This window comes from Pelophylax lessonae, assembly GCF_965119305.1.
Source record: "Pelophylax lessonae genome assembly, chromosome: 6".
Lineage (NCBI taxonomy): Eukaryota > Metazoa > Chordata > Amphibia > Anura > Ranidae > Pelophylax > Pelophylax lessonae.
Window position 1 is genome coordinate 91481005 of NC_138773.1, and position 20508 is coordinate 91501512.

General features: G+C 45.6%; 1 protein-coding gene across 1 annotated transcript in view; it reads left to right on the top strand.

Annotated features, from left to right (window-relative positions):
• Window positions 1–12659: 12659 nt before the first annotated feature.
• The window catches only part of LOC309557883 (uncharacterized protein), a gene marked incomplete at its 5' end in the record, with an annotated part of 31623 nt that continues 23774 nt past the window's right edge, over window positions 12660–20508 (top strand). The window contains 2 exons of the mRNA XM_082260701.1: window positions 12660–12765; window positions 19233–19371. Coding sequence (XP_082116827.1) covers window positions 12660–12765; window positions 19233–19371 — 245 coding nt within the window. The remainder of the gene's footprint in view (window positions 12766–19232; window positions 19372–20508) is intronic.

Here is a 20508-nt window from a genome sequence, read left to right on the forward strand (position 1 = left end):
TCCTCCTCAGACAGGAGGAGAGACAGCCGTTCTCCCCCTCCTGGGACTCTGCTCCCGCCAAAGACATCTTGTCATGCGCCACCCCCAAACTTACACCCACTCCCAGAATACTTTGCAGCACAATCTGCCTTCTGGGGTAGTTACAAGCCTGGATGTGTCCCCTGATTGGGTTTCCTCCACTGCCCTATGAGAAGCCTCTCACAGGAGCCAGTGGGGAGACTCCCCCTTCAGCAGACACACCTGGAAACCATGACACCCTGACTAATGAATCACAGCCCTGCTGTTAGGCAGACAAGGCCCACTATACCTTTAACTAGCACCTACCTGTAGGGTGCTACAATCACCAAGTCAAAACTGTCACCAATAAACAGGCTGAGAATCTGCTTTCTAGAAGAGATGAAAGAAACCATTACATAAAGAATATACAGTATAACATATTCGGATCAGCCATACCTTTATGACCCCCCACCTAATATTGAGTAGATCCCACTTGCACCACTTAAACAGCCGTGACCCATTGAGACATGAACGCCACTAGTCCCCTGCCCTCCTGTCCCTGTTCCTTCTCAGCTCCTTGAAATTACCTCCTACACTTGCAGGAGTGAAGGGAAAGAGCTTTATGTAAATTCAAAATCTATCTTTCCAGTACTAAACCCTTGTAATGGGTAATAGGGCCCCCAATAGTTTATCAGCTAAAAACATAGCAGGTGCAGCAAAACAAAAAGTGTGCAGTTTGTCTTAGTCTTCTAAAGTCTTCAGTTTGTTGTCTTTAGCAGCCACAGCCTGAGTAGAAAAGCCTGTCTGCTACCAGCATGCTGCAGGGAAGGACTCTTGTTCTCTGTGTATAAGCAGAGACATCTCTGTAGCCTGGAGCATTCATTGGAGAGCTCTAGCTCTGACTCAGCCAGAAGTGTGTTGGACCTCTGCCTAGAGACCTCTGCTTACACACAGAAAGCAAGGGTCCTTCCACATACCTCCCAACTTTTGAATTTGACAAAGAGGAACAATCTGTAAAAGGAAAGAATTCAGCTTGCCTAGTGGGTGTTAGAGTAGGTGTTGACAGTGGGAGTGGCCATATGCTATGGTTTAACAATTTCTGGACCGGAAGGTTTTCCCCCTTAATGACCAGAGATACGGCACTGAGTTACTATAACTGACAACTACGCAGTTGTACGACGTTGTACCCTAATAAAATTCTAACTGTAGGGGGGAAGTATTTACTGAATGAACACAGAGACCTGTGTTCCTAAATAAGAGGAACACAGGATCTCTGTGTTCATTACTGACAGGACAGCGGTCTTGCGTGTTTACCATGGCAGACCGCAGTTCTATCTCCACGGGGAGCAATCGCGGATGTCCAAGAGCAATCACTGCCACCGGACCCATTGATTGGCTCCCTCTGTGGTGAATGGGAGTGTGTGTGCGCCCCCACTCGAAGTCCCGCGAAGCGAAGTACAGTTATGTCGTTTCGCAGGACAGAGCCGACCTGCCACAGTATATGTACTGCTGGCGGTTGGCAAGTGGTTAAACTAATTGTAAAGTCTTGTTTTTTGTTTTTTTTAATAAAAAATATGATATACAGTACTTACCTCCACTGTGCAGTTGATTTTGCAAAGGGAAACCTAAATCCCCCTCTTCTCGGGTCCCTCTTTGCTTCTCCTAGCCCCTCCCTCCTGTCGAGTGCCCCCACAGCAAGCAGCTTGCTTCAGTCACGGAGCTGCCATTCGGTTTCGCCCTTTTCTCTCTTGATTGTCTAATTGACTTTAAATGACAAGTATGGGAGCCAAATTCTCATGACCCTTGAGAACTTCAGCTGCGCGCTGACAAAACGCGTCGGTATGTCTGATCGCAATCACATTGCCACTTCATTTCTGGCTCCGGGTGGAACGCAAACCGACACGCGGAAGCGGCGTTCACCTGGCTTTCGTCTTGTATTGTCTTTTATCCGCTTGAACCAAGAAACCACACTGTAAGTGTTATTCTTTTAATAAATTTTGTTGTACCGATATACTTCACTATGGAGTCTCTTCTTGTCATCTGTACATGATCTATGGGAGCCTTGTATCCTGGCATTGAAAACACTCCGAGGTGGATGACATAGACTCGGTTGGATTAACACAGTGGAGATTGGCTCTATACCCTGTCCTACATTTGTGCAATAAGGCTTCTACTGACCCCCTATAATTTAGGGGTCTGCCATTTCTGGTAAGCAGTTTGACACACCGGGTGGTCCTGCTTTTTGGTGGAGGTGTTGGTATCAGAAGAAGCACTATCATAGGACCCTTCAGTTATTCTATTAAGGACGGTGCCATTTGGACTGTTTCCTGTGGTCCATTATCATCTATTGTTGGGACTTTTGTTTTCACATATTTATTCTATCACTCACTTTGCACTTTAGAACACATATTCATTTATTTATTAATTTATTAATTATTTACTATTACATTTATCTATGTGCACATCGACTTTTTATGAGCGTTGTTTAATAAGTTATTGCACCTGATATTTATACCTTATTCATTCACTTGACACCAATATTTTGATATTTGCTATATGTGCTTAATTTAAATATTTGTCAATTTATTCAAACTTATTTATTTATTTAATTTATTTAATTGGTCGTGCCCAGCTATTATATATTATTATATAATCTCTCTATAGTCAATGGCTGTGTCTGAGCCAATTAAGAGGGAGAGTCCCAGACAGCCGATAGACTCGTAGACATCGCTGGACAGAGATGGGGCTCATGTAAGTATTAGGGGTGCTGGGGCGGCTGCTTCACACACAAGGCTTTTTATCTTAATGCATGACCTTCTACCTTTTTAACTCCTTTAAAGTACACTGGCAAATCCAAAGGCTCTTGCAGGGAATACAGTGAAAAACAACACACAGTAAACACATTTGGCATGAAACATTTAGAGAACCATATTGGATACTGATTTTTCTGCTTACTACTGTGACACCTGTTCAGGAGAGTGCATAACACATCAGCTTCAGGGCTCTCAATACTGCACAGAGTACAAGGGTCTGGACAGGGCGGCTGTTAGAATTCATGGGGCGCCTGGCAGCGCTGCAGGGGAAGGCAGAAGACAATCAGTGTCTGCAGTAAAGTAGTACAGCTGGCCCTCCTGCTCAGCAAGTGCCTGGGCCCCCCTATTGAACTGATGGGGCCTGGGCCCAGTACAGGAGGGCTGGCTGTACTGCCTTATCAGCGGCCCTGGGTCTGGAATGCATGGTGCACAAAGTGCAGGGGTGGGTAACTCACAGAGTGCAGGGGTCAGTACAGACCCCCCCCCCCTCAGTACAGACCCCCACCTCAATACAGACTCCCAGTGCCGACCACCTTCCTAGTAGAGACCCCTTCCCAGTACAGACCACCTCCTCAGTACAGCCCCTCTCCTCAGTAAAGACCCCCAGTGCAGACCCCTCCTCAGTACAGACCACCTCCTCAGTACACACCCCCAGTACAGAAGACCACCTCCTCAGTACAGACCACCAGAACAGACCACCCCTTCAGTACAGACCACCTCCTTTGTACAGACCCCCAGTGCAGACCCACTCCTCAGTACAGACCACCTCCTCAGTACAGACCCTTTGTATAGACTGCCTCCCCAGTACAGACCCCCAGTACAGACCATCTCCTCAGTACAGACCCCCTTCTCATTACAGGCTACCAGAACAGACCATCTCCTCAGTACAGACCACCAGAACAGACCACCTCCTCAGTACAGACCACATCCTCAGTACAGACCATCTCCTTAGTACAGACCCCCAGTGCAGACCCACTCCTCAGTACAGACCACCTCCTCAGTACAGACCCTTTGTATAGACCACCTCCTCAGTATAGACCCCAGTACAGACCACCTCCTCAGTAGACCCCCTCCTCTCCCCAGTACAGGCCACCTTCTTAGTACAAACCCCCAGTACAGACCATCACCTCAGTACATACCCCCTCCTCAGTACAAACCCTTTGTATAGACTGCCTCCTCAGTATAGACCCCATTACAGACCACCTTCTTAGTACAGACCCCCAGTACAGACCATCTCCTCAGTACAGACCCCCTTCTCATTACAGACTACCAGTACAGACCACATCCTCAGTACAGACCACCGGAACAGACCACCTCCTCAGTACAGACCACATCCTCAGTACAGACCATCTCCTTAGTACAGACCCCCAGTGCAGACCCCCTCCTCAGTACAAACCACCTCCTCAGTACAGACCCTTTGTATAGACCCCCTCCTCAGTATAGACCCCAGTACAGACCACCTCCTCAGTAGACCCCCAATACAGACCACCTCCTCTCCCCAGTACAGGCCACCTTCTTAGTACAGACCCCCAGTACAGACCATCACCTCAGTACATACCCCCTCCTCAGTACAGACTACCTGAAAAGACCATCTCAGTACAGACCCGATCCTCCGTACAGAGCACCAGAACAGAACACCTCATCAGAACAGACCACCTCCTCAGTACAGAGCACCAGAACAGACCAGCTCCTTAGTACAGACCACCTCTTCTCAGTACAGACCACCTCATCAGTACAGACCCTTTGTATAGACCACCTTCTCAGTATAGACCCTTGGTATAGACCACCTCCTCAGTATAGACCCCAGTACAGACCACCTCTCTAGTACAGACCCCCAGCATAGACCACCTCCTCTCCTCAGTACAGGCCACCTTCTTAGTACAAACCCCCAGTACAGACCATCTCCTCAGTACAGTCTCCCTCCTCAGTACAGACCACCAGAACAGACCATCTCAGTACAGACCCCATTCTCAGTACAGACCACCTTCTCAGTACAGACCACCAGAACAGACCACCTCCTCAGTAAGGACCACCAGAACAGACCTCCTGCTTAGTACAGACTGCCAATGTAGACCATCCCCTCAGTACAGACCTCATCCTAAGTACAGACCACCTCCTCAGTACAGACCCCCAGAACAGACCACCTCCTCAATACAGACCACCAGAACAGACCTCCTGCTCAGTACAGACTGCCAATGTAGACCATCCCCTCAGTATAGACCTCATCCTAAGTACAGACCACCTCCTCAGTACAGACCCCCAGAACAGACCACCTCTTCCTCAGTGCAGACTGCCAGTGCAGACCATCTCCTCAGTATAGAACTCATCCTAAGTACAGATCACCTCCTCAGTACAGACCCCCAGTGCAGGCCACCCCCTCTCCTCAGTAAAGGCTACCTTCTTGGTACAGCCCCCCCCCCCCCCCAAACACAGACCACCTCCTTAGCACAGACCACTTCCTCAGTACAGTTTACCTCTGTAGTGCAGACCAACTCCTCAGAATAATTTCTAATTACAGACCACCCCACAGTACAGACCTGCTCCAGCCCAGGCCCCTTCCCCCCCCAAACCCACTCACCAGTTGCTGGAGATTGGCAGTAAGATGTGTATGTGACAGGTATAAAGGAGTACTATATCGCTTGGCTTTGCATATGAATGAGCCACAGATGAGATTTTCACATCAAAGAGCCACTATAGCTTTTTCATATGCAAACCTTATGGGTTTATTTATATGCAAATTGCATACCACTGATTGTATTCATATGAAAATTGTGCGGCAATGTGCATATAAATTGTCATTGTGATAACAATGTACAGGAGCAGGACTCCACACAGGACAGGATCAGATCGGATAGCAGCGGGTGTCAGCGGAGATGTCACTGCTGACATCCACTGCTTCATAGGGCTGCATGGAGCATCCAATCCGGTCCGCCTGAAAAACTGACAGGAGGACCGGATCGGAAAGCCAGTGTGAAAGGAGCCTTATTGTGTATCCTTCCCCATTCTCATTTGACATAAATTCGGCATCAAAGTGCGCAGAGTACTGCCCTGTACAGAGGGTCACAGGTTTCGCCATACCCTACCTCCCAAGGCTCTGAGCACCCTATAGCACAAAGTGTGCAAGCAAAGAAGCAGTTATATGACCCATGAAGAACTAATAAGCACAAAAATGATTGGCTAAATCCAAAAGATTTTTTTTTTTTTTGTTTTTGTTTTGTTTTTTTACGTTTCCTTTATACAGGCTATTCAAAACAATAATGTGATAATAAAAAGATTTGTGTGAAAGGTTTGTAGTGTAACACCTATGGTAATTAGGTATTACATTTTTTAATAAGACCTACACATCTGTCCAAAATGATGGACAGCCGAGAAGGAAAGAGGGACAGAGGGCTTTGGTTACAAAAGATAAACAGTCTCTCCAAATGAGAGACAGTTGGGATTGGGAAGTATGTCATACTAATAATTACTGGATGTTTCTACAAGCTCTGGTAGTGCAATGGAGCTGCAGAGTTACATTGCAAGGTAATAAATGCTCTTAGGGGCCTTACAGTAAAGTCTGCCTCTTACTTTACCCAGGAAGGGGAAATTACTGTTCAACTTTAAAGGTTTTCAAAAAGGATATATGATTATAGGAGGGGATTTACAAAATCTAGAATAAACTCACCACCCAGTGATCTCATTCTGGCCCTTTATTTATCTATTTTCATTTTCTGTACTCAAATCCCTATCCCGATTTCCTATCCAACCCATATTTAAGTGATTATTTGTTTAAATCCCAAGTGTTATGACTAATGTAATCAAGCTGCGTAAACAGAAATACATGTCAGTGTGTTTTTGACATTAAACTCAATTGTTTGTTGCAAAAAAGTGTCTCTAAAGGCAAAAAGTGTTTTACCTTAAAGTGTCATAAACCCAGACTGTGAAAAACTTGAATTACATGCTATATAAGTGTTCATACTCACAAAGCCTCTAAAGCACTTGTTTTGTGTAGAGTGAAATATACCTGGTTTATCTTGCCTTCAGCTGTCCCTCCCATCTTTTCTGTGTCCCCACTGCGGCTTGAGATTGTGTAGTCCAGCTTGGTGTCCTCTACTGAGCATGCACATATATCAGTTCCCATCTAAGCTCTTCATTTCCTTCTTTTTCTTATCTATGCAGCCCACATGACAATAGAGTCATACACGTGGGCATATATACAGTGGTAAATTACACTACCCTCCCTTCCCTCCCTTCCTCCCCCCCCCCCCCCCCTTATTGCTAAACACTATGGGGGTTGGGATATAGTATGCTGATTGATTACATTCTCTAAGAAACTCACAGAAAATCTCAGTTTTAATATAAATCAGTATTAAATATATAGCACGACCCCCACAGGGGTTGCTGAGTGTATTCAGATACTCCTCACTAGGGATGATCGAACGGTTCGGGTCGAACATCGGTTCGACCCGAACATTGGGTGTTCGAAATTCGGCCGAATTCCGAACTTTTTGCTGAAAAAGTTCGGAATTTAGCAACCAGAACCGACTAAAATGCAATGGGACAGGAAATGGGCTTTAAAAGCCCGTGATTGGACCAGAACCATTAGTAAAAGCCAATTGAGGGGGCAGGAGAATGCTAGGAATGTGATTAGAGTGACTAGGGGGTCCAGAGGCCAATCATTAGTGAATACGCCCCCCAGTATATAAGATAGCCCCGCCAAATTCCTAGCATTGTAATACAGGGATGTGGAAGAGAGTGGAAGCAGTTCTGTTACTTCTGCTTCAAAAGTGTCATTTAGAAATTATTAGTGTGAGGAAAGGAATATCTAGTGTAATTAGGGTGCTATTTTCCACTTTAGTTAGCTTCAAAAATCTAGTTTCTGTAGGGAAAGTGTTAAGTGCCAGGGTGACCGTAGTGTAGTGTAGGGTTAATTGACTCTGACTGCTATGGCAGGGTGACCATGACCAAACCCTTCCATTTCAGGGTGACCGCTATAGAGAAAAGATTGTTTCTCTTAGGTGACTTATAGAACAGGGATATGGCTTCTCGCCGGTCAGCCTGCTTTTTGCTGCAGGCGTTTATAGGGCTTTTTTGAGGACATGTTTGGAGTCAGGCATGACATCTGAACTTCTGTATAGGGGTATATATATACACACACATGTATGTATATATACACCTACACATATATAGGTGTGAAAATAGCAGAACACTATGCTTGCGCTAATGAAATAATTAACAGGCATATGGATCTTCTCCTATCACACCTATATATGTGTATAATACATATAAGTGTGTGTGTATATATACCCCTATAGAAAAGTTCAGATGTTTTGCCTGCCTCCAAAGACCCCAAAAAAATGCCCAAAAAAACGCCTGCGCCAAAAAAAAACGCCCAGGTGTGTTATTGCATGCGTTTTTTTTCACACCTATATATGTGTAGGTGTATATATACATACATGTGTGTGTATATATACCCCTATACAGAAGTTCAGATGTTTTGCCTGCCTCCAAAGACCCCATAAAAATGCCCAAAAAAACGCCCAGGTGTGTTATTGCAGGCATTTTTTTTTTTGGGCATTTTTTTGGGGTCTTTGGAGGCAGGCAAAACATCTGAACTTCTGTATAGGGGTATATATACACACACACTTATATGTATTATACACATACACACATATAGGTGTGATAGGAGCGGAGCCATATGCCTGTTAATTATTTCATTAGCGCAAGCATAGTGTTCTGCTATTTTTACAACTATATATGTGTATGTGTATATATACATATAAGTGTGTGTGTATATATACCCCTACACAGAAGTTCTGATGTTATGCCTGCCTCCAATAATCCCCAAAAAATGCCCAAAAAAACGCTTGCTACAAAACCGGCAAGGTGTGAAAATAGCGGAGCCATATCCCTGTTCTATAAGTGACCTAAGAGAAACAATCTTTTTTTTTTCTGGTTCTGGACATGCTACAGAGCTGAAACTTCACAGGTACACTTTTTAGACCCACCAGACACTAAATCCAAAGAAATCTCATTTTTTTTTTTTTTCAATACTTTTTTCAATAATTGGCTCTCTATCAAAAATGACAATTTTTAAGAACTTTTTTTTGTGTGATTAATAGTCTCTGGGGCATGACCCAGAACCCTAGGCCCTTTTTAGGGGCATTCATTGGGTTTTAGGGCTTCAAAAAGGTGTTTTTTGATTACCGAAGTTCGGGTCCCATTAATTTCAATGGGGTTCTGAAATCCGGGCCGAACTTTCGGGAAGTTCGGGTGTTCTGGTCGAACCGAACTTTTGAAAAGTTCGATCATCCCTACTCCTCACTTCCTGGGCCCTGAGCATCTTCTGACCCAACTGACACTATGGGTTCTGACATGTTGATTAAGTAGACCAGTGGCGGCTGGTGCTCAAAATTTTTGGGGGGGGCGCAAACAGAAAAATGAGTGACCAGTGTGCCCCCAATCAATGCAGAGTGCCACAGCATGCCCCCATCAATGCAGAATGCCACAGCATTCCCCCCAATCAATGCAGAGTGCCACAGCATTCCCCCCCAAATCAATGCAGAGTGCCACAACATGCCCCCCAATCAATGCAGAATGACACAGCGTGCCCCCCAATCAATGCAGAGTGCCACAGCGTGCCCCCAATCAATGCAGAGTGCCACAGCATGCCCCCCAATCAATGCAGAGCACCACAGCGTGCCCCCCAATCAATGCAGAGTGCCACAGCGTGCCCCCAATCAATGCAGAGCGCCACAGGATTGTCCCCAATCATTGCAGAGCACCACAGCATTGTCCCCAATCATTTCAGAGCGCCACAGCATTGTCCCCAATCATTGCAGAGTGCCACAGCATTGTCCCCAATCAATGCAGAGTGCCACAGCATTGTCCCCAATCATTGCAGAGCGCCACAGCATTGTCCCCAATAATTGCAGAGCGCCACAGCATTGTCCCCAATCATTGCAGTGCACCACAGCATTGTCCCCAATCATTGCAGAGCGCCATAGCATTGTCCCCAGACTCCCCAATCATTGCAGAGCGCCACAGCATTGTCCCCAATCATTGCAGAGCGCCACAGCATTGTCCCCAATCATTGCAGTGCGCCACAGCATTGTCCTCAATCATTGCGGAGCGCCACAGCATTGTCCCCAATCATTGCAGAGCGCCACAGCATTGTCCCCAATCATTGCAGAGCGCCATAGCATTGTCCCCAGACTCCCCAATCATTGCAGAGCGCCACAGCATTGTCCCCAATCATTGCAGAGCGCCACAGCATTGTCCCCAATCATTGCAGTGCGCCACAGCATTGTCCTCAATCATTGCGGAGCGCCACAGCATTGTCCCCAATCAATGCAGAGTGCCACAGCATTGTCCCCAATCATTGCAGAGCGCCACAGCATTGTCCCCAATAATTGCAGAGCGCCACAGCATTGTCCCCAATCATTGCAGTGCGCCACAGCATTGTCCCCAATCATTGCAGAGCACCATAGCATTGTCCCCAGACTCCCCAATCATTGCAGAGCGCCACAGCATTGTCCCCAATCATTGCAGTGCGCCACAGCATTGTCCTCAATCATTGCGGAGCGCCACAGCATTGTCCCCAATCATTGCAGAGCGCCACAGCATTGTCCCCAATCATTGCAGAGCGCCATAGCATTGTCCCCAGACTCCCCAATCATTGCAGAGCGCCACAGCATTGTCCCCAATCATTGCAGAGCGCCTCAGCATTGTCCCCAATTATCGCAGAGCGCCACAGCGTGCCCCCTTCAATGCAGTGTGGGCTTCCCCCCCCCCCCCGAGACCAATGCACTTACCTGGCGGCGGCTTCTCTTCAGTCATGACGGCGGCGGCTTTTCCTCACTCTGTCCCCCCGGCGCGTCTTCACGAGTACTTCCGGTCCCGCCCTGCCAGCCAATGGCAAGGGGTTTGGCTTGCGGCCAATCAGGATTGGCCAGGAGGAGGATCGGTGTGGCAATAGTGAATTTTCATTCGCTATTGTCACACAATGGGTGGAGTCGGGACGCACTGCTCTGTGCCCCGGCTCCACCCTTTGCATCGCCCTATTAGAGCCTGCATGAAGATTAGGGGGCCGGACGCATGGATGTGGGGGCGGCGCCCCTGCGCCCCATATACACCGGCCGCCACTGAAGTAGACACCACAAGTTTCAATAATAAAAGATCAGTTTTACTGTCTTTAGTAAAAGGATAACAATTGTAGATTCAACACAACAGGAAATATAATAGAAAGAGAATCAAAGAAAGATTCTGGGCCCAGCACTCAGGATCTTGTTTGCTTAAAAGACACACAAATGTAATTATAATACTGCTTTAAATGAGGAATGATATATTAATTGCTACTTCAATAAGCCATTCCTTCTTTGAGAATGTGAGAGTGACCAAACAGATATAATCAGATATTCTGGAGTTATTGAAGAATAATGCAACCAGTTTAACTTAAATCAGTGGCTCTAATCAGCTATTGCATTACAATCTAGCAGAGTGCACTCTGTCACCTATAGGGGGCCCCCTTTCTCTATGGATTATGTGAGTCTCCATCTGGGCAAGGCCTTGCTAGTCTTCACCGGCAATGAAGCTCTCAATCATTCAAAGATTGTTATTTGTAATCCAAGGTAAAGGAGGGGGAATATTTGTAATCCAATCTGGGAAGAAGTGTAGATATCCAGGCTCTGTCAAATATACACACAGTCTAGGGATTTTGAGGGTATAATGTTTAGGCCTTCTGGTTTGCCACGCACCAACAAGGCACCACAGTGTCCTATGGCAACCAATCTATAGCAGCGCAACTCCCCTTTTGTATCAGAGATGCGTCACAGACCTTTCCTTGCTCTGAATGTATGACTTGTAGTGTCTGCAGTAATAAGATATCTCTCACCCAATCCAGTAAGGTTCGTGTTCAGCAGTCCTTCAACCAGGCCAGTTGCTCCGCAATAGCACCCTCAACCTCTCCTCAGTGTCTCTGCTCTCAGTCCGTCACCTGGCTCCGTGACATCCACCGACTCTGTCCTCGGCGTCTCTCGCTAGGCCTCTGGCCTATCTCTCCTCTGCTCACCGCAGCAGCTCTTCCCCTCCTTCAGCACAGCGAGCTGTCCCCGAGGCCAGAGAGCGAACCGTTGGTCCCGCCCCCAATTTATAGACTCTCCCATCAGTCTCTGCGCAACCCATAGCTCCCTGGGAGTATAGTTCAATCCATTAGGTCATCCACGATCTTCACTCCCTTCGGGACTACATTTCCCACTATCCATCACACCATTCGCTTAACAGAAGCCCAGATATTAAAGAGAGAGTGCATCAGTCTTAATCATGCAGGAACTGATTCCTGCACCTGGCTACATCTATATTAAAGGTACTTTGCAAATACCTGTAAAGTAAAAAAAGAGAATTGGATGCAGATGCCGTCTAAACAAAATTAAAGCTAGTGTCAATAACCTTTGACTCCGCCTACACCTTATTAATGCACAAAAAATACACATCTTATGTTTATTAAAGATATGTAGGGAGTTATAAAATAGCTTTTTAGCTTTTTGATATTTATGATTTATTTTGAATTGTTCTTCCAAAAGAGCAACACATCTCACGCTTGAGAGAGCTAGCTGTGAAGCCACAAGGAGTCACAGCCAGCTTTCAACAGTTAGCATGGTGGGGTCGAGGACCCGAAGAACTGGCCCGGTAAGTCAGCAGCTACAAATACTTGCAATTTCTTTTTTTTTTTGAGGGGAGGGAGGCTGAAGAACTTCTTTAAGCTGCATGTTTATATTGTAGTTTATTATTTAAAATGTGCTGAAACTCTTATAGACTCTGAATTTGTTTCTCTCATGTTTACCACAGGTCTCTGTGCAGCCCACTGATGAGATGACAACTGATGAGATAACAACTGCACTGCTCAAGATGGGGAACAACAGAATTATACAGATCAGCCTCATTTGGGTTGTCATGTCACTAACAGCACCAAGCAAATGTAAGTATAATTGGCAACTGTTTTCTTCCTTTACTATATATCATTACTGTATATCTGCTCCAGAATACATTCCAAGCCAGATTTAGAGTAAGAGACCCTTAGACCACTTTTAAAGTGGGCATAAACTTAAAAAATTAAAATGTTCTAACTTACAGGGAACAATTAGAAATTTTCATTGTGTCTAAGCAGTACCCTGAATAATGTGCTTTTTTCCTGTATTGCCCCTAAAAATCAGCAAGAGCATTTCCTGGTTAGCCTGGTCACACTGTGACTAGAGCAGGGACCTCCAAATTACAACCCGTGGACTACATTTGGCCAACTACAAGATTATTAATGGCCCACAGCACATCTGATATGATGGGGGGGTCTCTGATGGGAAAGGGGAGACTTCTGATGTAAAAAGGTAAACTTCTAGGTGAAAAGGGAACCTGATGTAAAAGGGGGGCTCTGATGGAAAGATGACTCTATGATGTAATGGGAGGGCTCCTGATGTGAAAGGGAGGGCTTTAAAGTGATGGGAGGCTTCTGATGCAAAACGAGGGGCTTTTGATGTGAAGGGGGGGGGGGGGCTTCTGATGTAAATGTATTATCTTACAGAGTATGTTTATTCATTCATTTAAATTTTCATTATTCATTCATAAAAATGTATTTTTTTTTTTGGCTCATGAGCATTTGTAGACTCTGTACATTATATCTGCAGTGTGAGATCATCTAAGGCAATGCTACCAATAGCTGCCAGTCTTACCAGATTTGGAGTTAGATTTGGTGACGCCACTTCTGCGCTGGTCACTGTTTTGTTTCCTGGAGAGAAAACTGTACCTTAGGACATGCAGTGTAAACATCTTTCTGATTTTGCTTAAAGTGGTTGTTAACCCACTGTAAGAACCTTATATAATCCTCCTTGTCTCCTAATGATAAAAAAAAATCCAGTATATACCTCATTTAAGAGTGCCAATCGTCGCTCACGTGACCGGCTGGCTCTCTCCTCTCCCTGTCTGATAGATGCAGCAGGTGGGGATGAGATTCCCCCGCTGACTTCAGTCGGATTGGGAGAAGGAAAGAGGTGGCCAATCACGTGAACGCCTATCAGCGCTCTGAAATGAAAAATACACTGCATATTTTGTTATAAAACACAGACACGGGAGCACCTATCCTTAGGAGACAAGGAGGATTATGTATGATATGAAATGTTATTTCAGCATAAAGAGGGGAGGGGGCGAGCCCTGACACAGGAGCCGACAGGCAGGGGGGGAGAGGAGGACAGAAAAAACAGGAGAGCTGTGGCTGACGGAGGCCCATTAACTGACCACGGTGTCAGGGCTCAGCAGCCATGATATACCGTTGTCAGTGTACAGAGGGGAGGGCAGAAACTGGCAGGATCAGCCAGGTATTTTTTGTAATAGAAAGGGACAAATTACACAGCACAAGCACTGTGCTGTAAAACATGCTTTAAGGGAACAGGACCAACTTTATTTTTTATAGGGTAACAAACACTTTAATTTATTTTTTGGATCTGAGATCTTGTGGATCTGTAACTGAGACAGAAATTTAGGGGAAATCCTAACTTTTAGAATTGCCATGCCATAAGAGCAGGAAGTATGGGGGGGTCTTCCAATGAGAACACATGCTCTGGTCACAATTAAGTAAGATGTGAATCCCCCTCATTTTGGTGAGATGTCTTACTTCCGATTTGTTTTCCAGATAGGAATTAAAGAGGGATATCTCCAGCAAAATACAGAAAGCAAAAATGCTAGTTTAACCATCACTTAGTCTCCATTCACACTACCGTGACTTGTCAGGCGACTTGTCAGCCTGAAAAGTCACGGTCCATCGCGGTCCATGCAGTGCTAAAGGACCCGTTCTAATAGGAGCGACACAAGTCGCTCCGACTTAGAAAAAGGGTCCTGTACTACTTCAGGGCGACCTCGGAGCGACTTGCATAGACATTCATTATATGAAGTCCGTGCAAGTCGCGGCGAAGTCGTGGTGCACGCGACTTCACAGGTCGCCCCCTAAGTCGTGCAGCTTCAGTGTGAATGCGGTCTTACTCTATCAAAAGTTCCAGCGTTTAGGAGAGGTTTTTCAAACGTCCCGTGTACATGAAGCCTTAGTAGCTTGTACAGTAACGATAAGTGAATATCATAAACACAAAAAAGGAAATCAAGTGTTTGTAGGTATTGTGGGGATTGGATAATTTCCCGTGCTTCAATTCAAAGTCTTGCCTAAAAACAGCTGCTTGCTTTTAGGTTTACTCACCAGAACCCAGAAAAGTCTCCTGGGTGTCTCTCTCTGATTTAGCTTGAATGTTTTGCACATCGATGAAAAAATGAGCATGGCCACATTTGAATTATCTTAAAGCCCAACTCCAGTGCTTGTCCACCCCAACCTTTACGCCCCACCCATCCAAGGATGTCCCCTGTCATTTTTTTCTTCTGGCTAGTCATATGACATGCTGGGTTCTGTTTGCCTCAGTGCCATCTTAAGAGCATTAAAGGGCCCGGGCAATGCAGTACACTGGGGCCCTGCCTACACAATCACCCACGAGAATAAAAATGCAAAGTATCCATAAGACTATATTTTTTGGTACAGCAGTGCCAGGCTAATGACAGCTTCCAAGTTCAGCAGCTGGGTCCGGTGAACACACACAGGGACAGGAGTCAGACTCGACTGTCCTGTATGTGCCTGTTCCTGTGGAGGCAGACAGGCATTCCTGCAGTTGTGGGCTCCCCCTCCAAGGCCCAAGTGGCCTGACAGCAGCGCAGGGTCGACAGGCGCTTGCGACCTGCTAAGTTCGGCGGCAGGATGCACGTGGGAATCAGGACTTGACTGGGGCTGGGTCGCTGGGCAAGTGGAGCCCCCCGGGCAAGCAGGGTCCCCGGGCAACTGCCCAGCGTGCCCATTCAGTAAGATGGCCCTGCTTTGCCTCTTCTTTGGCATCAAGCAGTCCTCAAAAAATTTAGCAAGAAAAGCTGACATGATGATGTCTCTGCATCCATATACTGTGAGTGCAGGGCTCCATGGTGATGATCTGCACTCCAGGAAGTTGGTTAAATTGTGCCCAGAAAACATGCAGCGTTTGATCACTGAGCAGATTAGGCTGCAGGAAACGGTAACTGAGAAAAGTTGAGTTTTGTTGTAAGAGCAGAGCGGGCCCTACCATGGGTCCCGGTGGGTCCATGGGACGCAAGCGGCACTTTAAGAGGGGCAGAAACAGGGACGCACTCCCCGAGGACCTGAGGCTCCCTCTAGCGTGCAGGGTCTTCCTTGCATCATGCTCCTCTCCCCAGCCCCGCTCCGCTCCCCAGCAGAACAGTAGCAGCTGTATTGCTGGGGAGCAGAGTGGGGCGGGGCTGGGGAGCGGGGCAGGGGGTGGAGCAGTATTTCACTCTTGGACCCAGGCAGCAAAATGTCTTGGGCCAGCTCTGTGTAAGAGGTGTATTTTTTATTTTCTATTTTCTCAAATGCTGGGCAACTATTTATAAAACATAGACTTTGTCTTTAACCACTTAAGCCCCGGAAGATTTTACCCCCTTCCTGACCAGGGGGTTTTTTGCGATTTTTTACTGCGTGACTTTAACGGACAATTGCGCGGTCGTGCGACGCTGTACCCAAACGAATTTGACATCCTTTTTTTCCCACAAACAGAGCTTTCTTTTGGTGGTATTTGATCACCTGTGCGATTTTTTAATCATGCGCTATAAACAAAAAAAGAGCGTAATTTTTGCAAAAATAACAATATTTTTCACTTTTTTTTATATGAAATTCCCCCCCAAAAAATGTAAAAATCAAAATTTTTTAACATTTTCAGCCAAATTGTTTTACGCTACATATGTTTGGTAAAAAAAATCGCAAAAAGCGTATTTTGATTGGTTTGCGCAAAAGTTATCGCGTTTAATAACAAAGGGAAAGATTTTTGTCATTTTTGGTGTTTTTTTTTTTAAAGAGGAATGGCGGCGATCTGCGATTTTTTTGCGGTACTGCGACATTGCGGCGGACAGATCGGACCCTTGACTGACATTTTTGACACTTTTGGGGGTACCAGTGACATTACTGCAGTAATCAGTGCTATATATATGCACTGTTACTGCAAAAATGACACTGGCAGGGAAGGGGTTAACTGTATTGGACAGGGAGGGGTTAAGTGTGTCCTAGGGGCGTGATTCCTTCTGTGCAGGGACAGGTCTCCTAGTGTGAAAACAAAGATCAACGGTTCTACATAGTAGAACCTTCTGATCTTCATTTTTACACAGGGGAGAATGACAGGCGGCTTGTTTACATAAGCCGCTCCGCCTTTCTCCCGCTGTACCGGCGATCGTACTGTGACCGGCGGACATCGGGTCCGCCGGTCACACGCCCGCACTCCTCTGTGAACGAGCCGAGGCGTGCGCGCGCCGAGGCGGGCGCGCGCTCGCCCGCTATTGGCTCTAAAAGGAGTGACAGGCGAGTGACGTTAATTAACGTCACTCTGCCTGGCCGGGGCTGACCGCCGCAGTAAATTTACTTGCGGCGGTCGGCAAGTAGTTAAGTAGTTTGAGTCTCATATTTAATTGTATTTTGATATATATGTTGTATTAATACAATAATATGCATAAGATAGAGTCCACACAGACTACAATAAACTCTGTGTAATACCAAAAAAAAGATAGTACTACCTATACCATAACAGAATAACAAGAAAATACTCTTACTTGTAGTATTATTCATACCTACTGAGCAGCCAGTCTCCAGTCTACTCACCCCAGCAGCTTCTTTGCTTCCGTTTGGTCTACAAAAAAATGGCTATTGCTATTTACTAAAAATTTTCCTAGTTAAAAGTTGCAATTTCAAGTGCTTACATTTTACCTTCCCAGGTTCATCCCTTACTCTTCATCTACATGTTAATTAAATATTTAAATAAAACCTTTCCATTTTCATTAACAAGCTCATATTACAACCCCAATTCCAAAAAAGTAGGGACGTTGTGTAAAACCTACATTAACAGAATGCAATGATTTGCAAAACTCATGAATCCATATTTTATTCACAACAGAATATAGAAAACATCAAATGTTTAAACTAAGAAAATGGACAATTTTGAGAAAAAAATAAGGTCATTTTGAAATTGAGGGCAGCAACATGTCTGAAAGTTGGGACAGGGTCATGTTTACCAAGGTGTAGCTTCCCTTCTTCTTTTAACAACACTCTATAAATATCTGGGAATTGACAAGACCAGTTGCTGGAGTTTTGGGAGAGAAATGTTGTCCCATTTTTTCCTAATATAGGATCCTAACTGCTCAACAGTTCTGGGTCTTCTTTGTTGTATTTTTCATTTCATGATGCTCCAAATATGTTGAATTGGTGAAAGGTTTGGATTGCAGGCCATTAAACACCCAGACTCTTCTACTACAAAGCCATGTTGTTGTCATAGATGCAGTATGTGGTTTAGAATTGTCCTGCTAAAATATGCAAGGCCTTCCCTGAAAAAGACATCTGGATGGTAGAATATGTTGCTCTAAATTTATACACATTATTTTGTCAAAAGTATTGGGACACCTGCCTTTACACGCACATGAATTTTAATGACTCTTAGTCCGTAGGTTTCAATATTGAGTTGGACCACATTTTACAGGGGAAGGCTATCCACAATGTTTAGGAGTGTGAATGTTTGACCATTCTTCCAGAAGCGCATTTGTGAGGTCAGACACTGATGTGGACGAGAAGGCGTAACTCGCAGTCTCCACTTTAATTCATCCCAAAGGTGTTATATCGGGTTCAGGCCAGTCAAGTTCCTCCACGCCAAACTCGCTCATCCATGTCTTCAATTGTTTGGTTCTCAGAGCTCCCTGAGCAAAGAGCTGGTGACTGCCAGTGAGCAGCTCTCTGCTCTGCCCCCCCCATGCTCAGGAGTGCTGGTGGGCTGTGGAGGGGGAGGTGGAAGCAGCCGGTTCAGGCTCTCTGAGCTGGATGCCGGTCCAGGCATGTGGACGGATCCTGACCATATGGCCGTGGTCCTGCCTGAGCGTGGACCAGCTCTGTGACTTCAGCCCACTGTCTGCAAAAAATGGGTCACAGAAGTGCAGAACGAAGTGCACTCCAGTGAGCCACAGGAGAAGTACAGCCAAACGAGCTTTGGCTGTACTTCTCCTTTAGGTTTTTAGTTGTGGATCCTATAAACTAAAAGGAAATAGCCTTCCCCACTCTATATGCCATAGGTGCACATGAGCATCCTTATGATAGCTATACAGGAATAGGGTGACTGGATAAGGAGGTATAGATCATGGGTCACTTCTGGTGTATTTGCCCTACTGGAAGATTTTTTTTCATGAGTCCGTGAGAGGTAGACCCCATACTTTAATACATGAGGTTTAAATTTGAGAACATCATCTCTTGCCAGATGTCAAAATTTCATAGAAAGAAACTGGCACAATGTGTTGTCTGACAGCAGCAGATACTTGGAACTATTAATAATATACTGTTCTTCTTTCCAGCTGACAACATTCCAAGAATATCAAATCTGGGCTGCTTCAATGATTTCCTTGAGAAAATAGTATGTTTCTGGGAAGTTGTTGATTCAAACAGCAATTGCAGTGAAGATTTTGTTTTGTTATATGAAGACTTTCTAAAAAAGTAAGTTGCTATAAGAGATTTTAACTACATAAATGTCTATATGATTTATTTAAATTTTCTACATAGGAGTCATTTACATCATTGCATTAATGCACTTTATATGTTTGCCGCGTTGTGGTGGCATTCGTTTTTAACAGCACCTCGACGCACTAAGGCAATGCACATGTTTTAGTGGTAAGAGGAGTTACAAATTTTGGGACACATCATATTTTCTGGACTTTATAGAGCATTAACAGGCTATTGTTTCTTTACTGCATTACACAGTAATGCACTTTTAACACACTGCAAAAATGGAAACAGGCCCTAGGGCTGCATTCACGCCTGGGCATTTTGAATAGCAGGCAGATCTGCCATGATTCTGCCCACGATTTCAAAACGCCATGGTGTGAATGACAAGTTGCACAACGCACATTTCAGATGAAATTTATTTGAATTTCACAAAAAAAAAACAGTGCAGGGTTCCCCGCTGACAGCTGAATGTAAAAAAAAAGAATTGCCGGCAAAAAAGAAAATCATGAAAAAATTGGCGTGGGGTCCCCCCCAGGTCCATGCCAGGCCTTTCGGCTCTGATATGAATTTGGAGGGGACTCCCTCAAATCCATACCAGACCCTTATTTGAGCATGCAGCCCGGCAGGTTAGGAAAGGGAGAGGACGAGTGAGCCCCCCCTCCTAAACCATACCAGGCCACATGCCCTCAAGCATGCCTAGCGTGGGGTGCTTTGGGGCGGGGGGGAAGCACTATGATGATGGGGAGAAGGGCCTCTTCCCAACAACCCTAGGCAGTGGTTGTGGGGCTCTTCGGGCAGGGGATTTATTGGAATCCCCCTCTAAGAAAGGGGGCCCGAACCCCCCCTACATGAATGAGTATGGGGTACCTTGTACCCTTACCCATTTACCAAAAGAAAGAAGTGTAGTGTTACAAAAAACAAGAGGTCGTTTTTGACAAGTCCTTTATTAAAAATGAAGAATTTCCCCCATCGTAGCTCCAATGTGTCTTCTTCCTCCGGTCTTCTACCTCTGGTGGTTTCTTCTCCGTCCGCTGTCTTCTTCCTCCGCTGTCTTCTCCCCCCGGTGTTTCTTCTCCCTCTTCTCACTCCGATGTTTTTTTCTCCCTCAACTGACGTGGCATCCAGGCT